Source organism: Apostichopus japonicus, chromosome 9 (genome assembly GCF_037975245.1).
Source record: "Apostichopus japonicus isolate 1M-3 chromosome 9, ASM3797524v1, whole genome shotgun sequence".
Classification (NCBI taxonomy): domain Eukaryota; kingdom Metazoa; phylum Echinodermata; class Holothuroidea; order Aspidochirotida; family Stichopodidae; genus Apostichopus; species Apostichopus japonicus.
In genome coordinates, this window is record NC_092569.1 from 1552112 (window position 1) to 1563873 (window position 11762).

The 11762-nt window shown below is 39.1% G+C and overlaps 1 protein-coding gene across 4 annotated transcripts in view; it reads right to left on the reverse strand.

The window, feature by feature from the left end:
- Positions 1-7215, reverse strand: part of LOC139973052 (nucleoprotein TPR-like) — a 56785-nt gene extending 49570 nt beyond the window's left edge. For 3 of the 4 annotated variants that reach the window (XM_071979417.1, XM_071979418.1, XM_071979416.1), the window contains exons 1-8: positions 7014-7068; positions 5452-5628; positions 4591-4695; positions 3317-3487; positions 2275-2378; positions 1271-1384; positions 678-821; positions 68-148 (exon numbers count right to left, since the gene is read on the reverse strand). In XM_071979417.1, coding sequence (XP_071835518.1) covers positions 68-148; positions 678-821; positions 1271-1384; positions 2275-2378; positions 3317-3487; positions 4591-4695; positions 5452-5628; positions 7014-7053 — 936 coding nt within the window. In that variant the 5' untranslated portion in view covers positions 7054-7068. Of the gene's footprint in view, positions 1-67; positions 149-677; positions 822-1270; positions 1385-2274; positions 2379-3316; positions 3488-4590; positions 4696-5451; positions 5629-7013; positions 7069-7102 lie in introns of those variants that run through there. The other variant, XM_071979419.1, reaches the window with a different exon arrangement.
- Between the last annotated feature and the right edge of the window lie 4547 nt (positions 7216-11762).

Sequence of the window (11762 nt, forward strand, 5' to 3'; positions counted from 1 at the left end):
GTGCTACTTTATTACGAGACTTAAATACACTCTTTCCTTAACTGACTGGAAAAGAAAAGTTCTCTACCTTGTAAATGTCTGTCAATTTCTTTTGGGCTTGAAGCTCTCCATTAAACTGTTCCTCGTTCCTAGAAATGACATCCAGGTTCTGTGGGAGAGGAGGTGATGAAAAATCATTCCTATAGGTCGAGGCGTGTTCAATCCCTGCTGAATTATTCAAAACATTATTCTATTCAAACCAAAGACATGTTTAAGACAGTCTGGTAGCATTACAAAGAAAATGTCTTCATAATTATGGAAGATCTCTCTGTATGTGCAAGGTAATCAAATTAATAATAATCATAAAATAATGATAAAAATATCAAAGCTCTTTTCTTTGGGACTGAAATAAGACAAATTTCGATAGCCATAATTTCATCCTGGTGTGAACAAGAAAAACAAGAAACAAACAACTCAAGCAAAAGAGTAAATTTAATTCCTCCATGCACCCATCAAGATGTAAAATTGCACATGAAACACCATCACTTCCTAATTCTCAAGATACTGCTAGCAAAATTATCTTCATCGATGGCCATGTTAACACTCGGGAACGATGCTCATACAAAAGTATTCTTATACCGGTTTCAAAATTGTTGTGGGAGATGAAGGAAAGAATGAGGGGGTGCTTTTCATTCTACCTCTTGCAACTTATCCCTCGTCTCTTCCATTTTCTTTGTCTGTTCTTCCAGTGTTTTTTCCATACGTTTGACTTGGTCCTGTAGCTGTTTGATGTCATCTTCTCGGCTGCTGAGGTCACTCTGTAATTCGACGATCTGATTGGACTGTTTAATAATTTAAAAAAACATAAGACGTTAATTTGATGAAGTTCTGTGAACAGCGCAGAAAAGAAAAGAAGGAGACAACAAAAAAAAACTCCTTGATGGAAACTAAACTTTTACTACATTACGTTTTTGTCATGGATAATATATCTGTGACATGTACCAAACACTCTGATATAAGCAGGAGAGTTTCAACACAAAGTAACATTTTTTATTTACGTTAAATTACATGCTTTTCTGTTGTAGAATACACTGTCATGAACATATTAACCTACACCATTGCCAAATTTAGCAAACCTCCAGAAACCTACCAACCAAACAAACAAACGAATACACATATAGAGGAATGGATCTGTTCTGGATGGTAAACCTCTTAAATACAGAAAACAACGATTCTTTTTGTGAACAGTGAGACTGACTGTAGGAAAAGAAAAAAATTCGGGGGAACCTACCTTTTCTTTTCTTAAAGACAAGACTTCTTCAATTTTCTCCTTCAATGATTTTTCGAGCCAGTCGATCTGCGATGAGAGCATCTCCTTCTCCTGCTCGAAACGTTTCTCACGAAACTGCGGAAGAAGGTGAAAGGTTAGAAAATGGTACGATATCAAATGTCTGCAAAACAAAGCATAAATTGGCATTTCTTCAAAGACTTCTCGGTGACAGTACCGTCATCAAACCAATCCGGAAGATTCAAACAGAGAGTTTATTGCAAACATGAAGTTCATAAATTCTGATCCCCACCCCCCACCCTCACCTCTAATCTCTCCACACCTTTCACCAGGGACTACTACCCATCAATGGGTCCTACCTTCCATGAGAGTTCCTCATGTTGCACCCTTATCAAGTTTCAGCTTTAGCCATGTCAGCTGCTGCTACTTTCTCATCCATTAACCCTCCTCATATCTATCCATCCTTCTGACCATCTTGCTACCCCCCCACCCCCCTACCTCCATGGGTCCTACCTTCCCTGAGAAATCCTAATGTTGCACCCTTATCAAGTTTCAGCTTTAGCAATGTCAGCTGCTGCTAGTTTCTCATCCATTAACCCTCCTCATATCTATCCTTCTGACCATCTTGCTACCCCACCCACCCACCCCCCGCTCCCTCTCCTACCCTACCTCCATGGTTCCTACCTTCCCTGAGAAATCCTCATGTTGCACCCTTATCAAGTTTCAGCTTTAGCAATGTCAGCTGCTGCTAGTTTCTCATCCATTAACCCTCCTCATATCTATCCTTCTGACCATCTTGCTACCCCACCCCACCCCCCCCCTCCCTCTCCTACCCTTCTTCCATGGGTCCTACCTTCCCTGAAAGATCCTCATGTTGTACCCTTATCAAGTTTCAGCTTTAGCCATGTCAGCTGCTGCTAGTTTCTCATCCATTAACTCTCTTCATATTTATCCTTCTGACCATCTTGCTACCCCTCCCTCTCCTACCCTACCTCAATGGGTCCTACCTTCCCTGAGAAATCCTCATGTTGCACCTCATCAAGTTTCATTTGTATTTCAGATTTAGCCATGTCAGCTGCTGCTAGTTTCTCAGACATAGACTTCCATTCATCTAGAAATAGAGAAGATAAGCAATGATAAACGATGTAAAGTGAATGAATGAAGTTTCCTTTACCCTGCATCAGTGGGTGGAAATTACATCCAGAGAGAATGGCTTTATAACAAAGTGATGACCTTTAATACCAGATTCTGACAGGTTGAAAATCTTAAATGCCATAATCACCACAATTGAGTAGAAAATTGTTTTCTTTCTTTTTAATGAACAAATCCTTTATCCAATCAGGAAGGAAAATATTAGATGATAAGGAATTATACATTTCAACAAAGCCTACTTTTCATTCTGGCAACTACAAGACAAAACACAAAATATTCTAATGTGCATTTCAGTTTTAAGCAAAAACCAGTTAACACATTGCCAAGGGAAAAATAAAAATTTGAAAACACAAGATATTGTATAATAATAATTGTTTAATATATTTTACTGCCAGCAGTCAATTTCAATTGTTTAACTCCTTTTCATAAAAAATAAAAAAACTGTTATCATGCTGCTTATCTACTGCAAAAGCCTGAATTTAGGTAAATACATAACAGTTAGCGGGCCTAACACTTTGATACCAGCGGGATCTTCTTCGGGGTAGACTGAAGGATCGAAAAGGATCGAAAGTCAGGTCCTCTACTCTTCATAAATATTATTATCACATTTTGTATCACGATGAAAAGTTTGTAAACAACATGTATTTTGTGATCCAAAGATTATAAGATCTCACAAAGCGTGAATAGCTTAAATACATAACAGTTAGCGGGCCTAACACTATGATACCAGCAGGATCTTCTTCAGGTTAGCCTAAAGAAGAAAATCTTCCTCTGAAGAATATCCTTCTAGGAATGAACACTCAGGTCCTTTAATCTGCATAAATGTTATCATATCTTGTATCACGATAAAAAAAATATAAAATTTTAATGATATTTCCAAATATTATAAGATCTCACCGTTAAGTCTCTGTATCTGTTTTGTTTTTCTATCGATGATGGTGACCATCTCCTGCTTCTCAGCGGTCAGCTGCTCGTTGGCCCTCGTCAATTCCTGATGAGTCCCGAACGAACCTTCCGTTCGTTCCTTCAGGTTTGTCAGTTCATCTTCGGACTTCTTCAGTTGCTCCTCTGTAAGAACAGATTTGAACAGTCCCTTTGTTATCTCTCTCTTAATAATAATAATAATAATTTTATATAGCCCTTTACACCAGCGATAGGTCTCAAAGCGCTTTACAGACGTTATATTAACCCTGGTCAATGATAAACCTGTCCCAGAGACAATCCCTTCAGTCGGCAGCAGTTATATACTGCGCCCGATGACAAGTTACCTCACAGGTACCCATTTAACCCCTGGGTGGAGAGAGGAAAGTGAGATAAAGCATCTTGCCCAAGGACACCATGTAAAGAACTAGGCAGGAATCGAACCAGCAATCCTTGGATCACGAGTACAACGCCTTAGCCAATTGGCCATCACGCTCTCTTTACTTAAGCAATACAAAAGAGTATTACCATTCTTTCATTACGTCTGCTGCATAACTAATGACGATGGACTATGCCAACAGAACTAACTTAAAAAATATATTGTAAAACAAAATAAATATAAAATATATATATATATATATAATTTTTTATCTTTTTTCATGCAGTCAGCAAACTTCTGTGAACTGAGAAGTAACTTCAGTATACATAATGAGTCAGCAGGTTGGTTTATTAGCACAGTTCTCTTTCTGGTCTTTAAGCAAGAGAAATGCCTGATTTTGTTTCATTGTGGATGTTCAGGGTTGTGGCAAGTTCCTCAGTGATTTCATTAACTGCTACTGTACTCAAGCAGTTTTCTATTCCTGTTAAACTATTCCTGATAAACTGAATTTCCCTTATGATTCTTCAAAGCCAAAGCGGTTACAATCACCAAAGTTACAATAATGAACGTTCGTTCTCTAAGGTCCCATCATAACATACAGTGCTAAAAAAACTCATACTGTAAGTCTTAGAGGTCACTTGTCCATGCCATCTAATTTTAAAACATTTGCAATCATTTTTGGCCTGTTTTAGACAATTTCATGACTATTTTATAACTGGAAATCACTCTTTCCAATTGTCATTTCCTTTTCCAGGAACTTCCAGACTGTGGAAACCATTCTGTAAAGCAAATTAAAATCAGATAACCCAGACATAGGAATACTGATTCTTTTTTTTTTTTTGTCATAGAATTAGAGATTTAAAACACTGACCTAGCTTTGTCTTAGATGTTCTTAGCTCTGCAGCCTCACTGCTCTCCTTCTCAAGTTGTGTATTGGTTTTAACCCATTCTGTCTCTAGCTGCTGGAATCTTTGCTCTGTGAGAAGCCAAAAAATAAGGGGGAAAGGAGGATAAAACTTGTACAATATCAAGGTGCCTACTGACTGCTGTGATATATTACATTGACAAAGTACATTGGCAACATATTTTCAGTATTTCAATTGTTTATAAAAGTTGTTCCAGAACTCCTTAAAGGATATAAAGACAAATGATAATATTCATCTACTGTATGCATGGTACCATATTCATTTCACATAGACCATGGTAGCAGCAATGGGTGCTGATAAAGCTCCCTTGATGCTTATAATTCATTCTTAAATGGCAGCCACACTTGTATTGACAGGTACATGTATTGCAAACAGTATTTCTTTATGAAAAGCATTCCCTCCCCAGTCCTCTATCACCCTAGGATGCAGCTGGCTTGGCCATCTCTTTTGGCCTCTTAATGCCAAGTTAGTCCCATATGGTGACCTCACCGAGTAAGCACCCTTCTTCCCTACCCCTTCCCTTCCTCTATTACCTTAAGGACCAGCTGTCATGGCTAGGTCTTTTGGCCTCCTACTGCTAACTAATGAAATCTGGTGACCTCACAGAGAAAGCTTGGCTATCTCGTGTGGCCTCCTTTTGTTATGCTAACTTAACTGGTTACCTCTCCACGTAATCATTGACCCCCATCCCCCACCCATCTACTCTATCACGTCAGTCAGAGCCATCTCTACTGGCCTCCGTATGATAAAACTGATGACATTTGTTGACGTCACCGGGTAGGAATAAATCTAAAGCACAATCATACCTGAATTGACCTTAAGCTTTTCAAGCTGTGTCTTCAGAGATGTCAAGACATCTTCTTTAGAGTTGAAGAGACCTTCTAATTTTTGAAGAGTTTCAGGACTCAGAGCAGCGATGGCATCCTCAGATAAAGCCACAGCAAGAACATTTGATGTAGCCATGGTGACAGGGGATGATGGTGCTGTGAAAGTTAACAGTACTTAACATCATTAACATCTAACATCATTAACAGATCTTTTAAAAGCTTTAAAATTCATGAGAACCTACCCATAATGTATCTACTACCTTGTACCCTTCCCTTCTAGAAATGTTTACAGTTTTAAGAATGGCAGAGGCTCGTTGCTGGAAGATCAGTTAAATATGGATGGCATTCTTGCTTATTCACCTGATCAGAGTCAGTGCGCTTACAGTAGCATCAAGCCATCGAGGAAAATATTTACATCTGTGCATCGTGCACAATCCAAGAACCGGATAATGAAATCACACCAAATTACAGGTCTTTGTTGTGCAGTTTTTAGTTCAATGTTTAGTTGTTTGTATGTATAGTATATATATGTTTATATGTATGTTTGTATCCTGTACACAGTATCATGATCAGTATCTTTAACAAACTATAAAGACTAGTCTTACAATAAAAAATATCTGCATGAGGAGCAATTCCCTGTATGTAATGTTCCATAACATACTGTAGAAGCACCAAAAACACTATGAACACTCCTGGCTCATGCAGACACTTGTAAATGCAATATTGCGTTCCTTTCTTGATTGGGATCTATAAGAATTTCACCTGTTTCATCCTCTGATCACTTCCTCTATCCATTTACCATCTTATCGAAAAGATTTGCAAAATGAGAACTGGCGTAAATCGATACTGTATGTCTCCTGACAATCCGTTCATTAACCTCTAGCCTAGTACTATCATTGCTACATTTCTCATTTTCCTGTTGATTGGTTAAATATGCAAGAGTGCCATTGTTAATTAACCAATAAGCAGTAAAACATAAGCACATGTCATACTTTCCAAAGCAGTCGACTAATTAAGCAAAGATGCCAAAAGGCGCTCAGCTAATGAAACAAAGGCGCCATACTTATTTGGCATGTGGAAGGCTATAAATCTAGGCCTACCACCATTGGGCCTAAGTTTAAGTAAGAAATGACAAAGGAAGGAGAAAGTTTACAACATGATTTGAGCCTTGATGCTTCTTTATTTTTATAAATATAAGATCAATGATGAAACTGCAAGTCCCCCTCTCCCTCTTCTCTCCATTTAGACTAAGCAAAAAATAAAGCGTTGTTATTGATGTCACGGGTAGTTGGTGACTAACTACAAAATTACAGTAGTTGGGTATCATAATCCTTAACTTAGGGCTTTAGTTTTAGGCCTAATGTTAAATGAATTGATACTTTTAACGTAAGCCTACGGCTAGCCTATTTGCTCTCAAGTCAATACTGTGATAGGCCAAGGCCTAGTGGCGGCAGTACAAATGTTAGTTAACGGTTCAACGTTAGTAAAGAAATTCTGAAGCAGTGATAGTGTTCACTCTATATTATAAACGCCAGGCCTACATGAATATCTCCAGGTTACAGCTTTAAAACAAGTAGGCATTACTCTTTCTATGTTAGGAGCAGCAAGAAAATATAAAAGATATTTTTACCCCCAAACAACAGGCACGTTCACTGTAGTTTAGATACGCGACAAATGCGTCAAGCGCCTAAAAGGTAGCATGGATTTGTTATTTACCCTAATGCTTCGTTGTGACCATTTCCCTTCGATCAAACAGTGGATTTCTCCGAGATCTTTCAAAGTAATATCCAACAACTGAGATCATAGGCGTAGAAGGCGGGGGGGGGGGGGCTGGGGGCTGCAGCCCCCAACCAACTTTTTGGTGACAATTCGGGCAATATGCTGAGAATTTTTCGAGACCTACTGAAAGAAGAAGAATTTGCAATGTGTTTTTCGAATTTTTTGGTGAAAATTTGGGCAATATGCTGATATCTTTTTCGGGCACCTACTGAAAGAAGAATAATTTGCAGTGTGTTTTTCAATTTTTTTGGCGAAAGTTTGGGCAATATGCTGAGAATTTTTCAGGCACCTACCAGTGGCGGAGCGTCCATACAGTCAGTGGGGGCGGATGCCCCCTGACGGACTCAAATGGACTGTGGTGCCCTTTTCAGCTAGTTACCACTTTTTACTTATTCGCGATTATTGACTTTTTTATTGCGCTCTCAAATAGGCCTACCTATTGACATTTGTCACGTTTTGTTGGTGCAATTTTGTGACAAATGGCGATGACAGTAACTATTTATTCTTTGTTTATATGCAAATTAGCTAGGCCTGGAAAGGGTCATTTCCGGCGATCTAGGGAATATCTTTACTCAAAAAATGTCTGTACGCTCCGCGCCAACCAGTGGTGGCGCTCCGCTTAGACAGTGTCGAAAGTGCCCCTACAGACCATTCTCTCCCCCCTGACCAATTCCCCTAGCTCCGCCACTGGCACCTACTGAAAGAAGAAGAAGAATTTGCAATGTGTTTTTCAATGGTTAAACTAATATTATCATTATTATCATTGTTGTTGTAACGACTTCCCCAATAATTATAACCAATATGGAAGGGTAATAACACGGAAAATGATTTTATGTTATTTGCATGTGATGTAATAACCGATGAATGCCTATATAATAGTCACATTAACATATGGAAAAATTTTGGCTATATTTTTTCGGGCAAGTCGTTACAGCCCCCCCCCCCCCCCAAATCAAATGAGGCTCCTACGCCTATGACTGAGATGATGTTCTGTCCTTTATCTTATACTGAAACCCTTCGCTACAAAAGTGACTGAACTCCTGATAATTTGCTTAAAATTGTCCTAGTATGGACAACCGTCTAATAAACTAGGGAGGAGGATGAGAAATCGCACGGTACAGAAAGAAGGAATTTTTTAGTCTTTCAATGTAGATATCAACTTGTCTGTAACAAGGCGTGTTCGCCATTCAAAGAACAAATAAAAACTTTTAAAGGCTAAACAAGTAAAATGCCCAGGCAGTTGGAGCTGAAGTGAGAGCAAGTTAAACGTTCCCCTAACCAAGCCATACACATTAAGTGATAAGTTCCCCCCCCCCTTTCCCATCCCCGGTCAAGGTGCACCCCGATGCCAACGTGTAGGCTTTCACCCTGTCAAGCCCCTTATACTCAACAGTCGATTCACGGTCCTGTGCGGTGCAGGGTACGAAATACGCCTCCCGTTCCTTCCCTATCCATGGACATGAACTTAACTTTTGGTTTCATTCTAATGCAGACAGAATGGGATAGACGAAATTCTGGCAAGTAGTAAATTCAGTAACAAATTGAGTTAATACCTTGGTCCTCTCCCCCCCGCCCCCTCTCCCTACCAGGAGGCAGACATGTGGTAGTCAGGGGCTACACAAAATCACGGCTCGGTGTCATTTAGAGGAACCGGAGAAATATGGGATGAATAATAATTTATTCTTATATATAATTTATTTTCATCATATACTTAAGCAAAAAGGGCACCCGGTGACAAACATCCCCTCGATTCTCGACCTGCGCGTTCTCGACGCCGGCCGCACTGTGGCCCCTCGTGTTCCTGTAGACTGCGCACATACTTGCGACAATCGTATTAATACCAATGTTTAGAGTTGTTCAGGTACCATGATACCAACGATATCTAAACAGTGTTTGACAAATAAATGTCACACTGCAGTCATGGAGAAAAAGGGAGCAAATGGAGAAAAGACTAATGGAAACATATAGAGGCGTTGGAACTTCATCCAAATAAAGCTATAGATCAAATAATAAACTGATCAATGAGTGAGAAAATGTTGTCAGGCCCGATTCGAGTTTTTGTTTCTTCCAAAATGTTTGTCTTCCTATATCATATATAGCTTCGCACGGGCCAATCAAAATGAAGGTTTTATGTTGTATCATCATACAACATGGCATTGTGTAATAATAGTGGTTATAACGTTATAGTTTCCTCAGGGAATCACGAATCACTCGCCCACACTGTCAAAATAAGGCATTGTTCCTAAAATTAACTATGTCATCTTTTTCGGCAATGACAAAATGAAGAAAAGAAAGAAAAGGCTTAAAAATAGGTTCTAAATATATGTTACATTTATTTCACACGTTACAATTTTTATACATAACGACGAACCCACGTAGTCTTTCTGCATGTATATGAAATTAATTTGTAGAAATGTTACTCTTTTACAAAGCTAATTTTGGATCTGCGACTTCTGGAATTGTATGCTGATACACTGTATATATAGCACGTTCAACGCCTAACATTAAAAATTACTGCAATGTTACTTATATTACATCTTTTTATATATATTCTATACATTTCATAATACATTATATAAAATGTGTTGATGATGTCGCAGGCTGTTGCGGTGCGTCATTGCACCCCCCCCCCCCCCGCCCTTCCCTCTCCCACTGAACTCACACCCTGAATAAAGAACAAACGAGTCCGGCTGGCCAAATTTTAATCAAAATACACCTTAATTTGCAAACACAGAATTCGTAAATTTGACGATATTCATCCTTCTATAAACAATGTGACCATTTAAGCTTAAAGGAACACATGACATGACATGACAGAAATGACTCATGCTTTCGCAACACCTGGAACGTGGTGATTGTTAAATCATGTTCTTTCATTGAGTATCAGCCACTACCTCATCCAATCCGTTACGCTAAGGTTAGTCACTTTTATTAAAGCTTTAAAAACAATTGTTTCAATATAACCCCCCTCCCCAATATTATTCTATGTATATATAGTAGCTGCTCTAATAATGTTTTACTTGCTCCTGTCAGATCTGGGAATGGTAACAGGTCGTTTAAATTTTCTGGAGGCAGGTCGTGGAACAGTCTTCCCCCAAATTTGAAATGCTTGCCAAATGTTAATAGTTTTAAACGCAATATAAAAACTTATATATTTTGTTTAGATGTCTGATATTTGTTTGTCTATCTTTTTGCTGTCCTTTTTGTGCTTTTGTATATGTTTACCGTTTTTATACTGCATTATATTGTACATTTTTTTTTGTATTGAGGGCTCCTCTGGGAAGCAGTGCTTCTGCACTGAGCAGGACTACCCAGGCGCGTAGCCAGGAATTTGCCAAGGGAGGGGCGAAACTGTAGATTCGGCACTGCAAACTATCTAAGCGTAGCGCCACCATGATTGGCGCGAAGCGTACAAGAAAATTTTGGCTGAAAATGCCTCCCAGATTGCTGGAAATGGCACTTCCCAGGCCTTGTAAGTTGCATCTTAGCATTTTCTCTTTTGAAAATACTAGCGATATCATAAAAACATTAAAAAAACATTAAACATATGCTCAAGGGGGGGCGGCTGCCCCCTTCGACCCCCCCCCCTTGGCTACGCGCCTGAGACTACCCTAATTAAAGATGACAATAATAGAAATAATTAAAAAAATAGATGAATCGGAGCAGTCTGTCCCTCATTCCTACCCTTCCGTGTTTAGCCAGTGTTGGTTGTCAGTTTAGCTTTATCCTTTTCATTGTATCAAGAAGTTTCGATTTATTTGATTGAGTACATATTATGTAACTTGAAAGCAGCATATAGGCTATAGACCTATACCATATAAATACTAACATCACTCAGGAACACACTGCACTAGACAAGAAATGTTTGGTGTTATTGTGCGCCCTACAGACAACACAATATACAGTTTCAAATGTCATGGAACTATCCTCGAAATGGTTCGGACCCAATGACTACAGTAGACCCAAACATCGCAAATAAGATACGGTTCTAATCGTCTTAGAGTGCAACTGAATCATCTTCAATTCCCAGTGGCGGTTTTTGCTCTGTCGCGGTGTTAGGAACATCAAAGTAAAAGTTGGCATTTTCGTCGTTGTTATGATCCTCCGGTGGCGGTTCATCGTAAACCGCATGAGAGTAATGATAATCGCCATCGTTATCAAAGTAATCGGTGTCGTCGAATTCGTAATCGGGATCATTGTAATGTGGATCATAGTCCTCTTCCTGTAAACGATTACCGGTGGTGTTTGTGTAATCAATCGCGGCGTAGATATCCCCTAATGAATATTCATTACTTGCCGTCTCTCGCTCCTGTCTAATTATCGTTTCGGTTCTACGGTTACCGATAATCGCTATATTGTCCATTTCTTCTGAGGCTACCTGAGGTGAGTATGATTTGACTTTGAACCCTTTAATGCAGAGAAATGTGTTAAAGAGCATTGAGATGACTAACACAGGTATCATTACAAAGAGTAACAATTGGAAATAATCTTGGTCCATTTGACATTCGCAC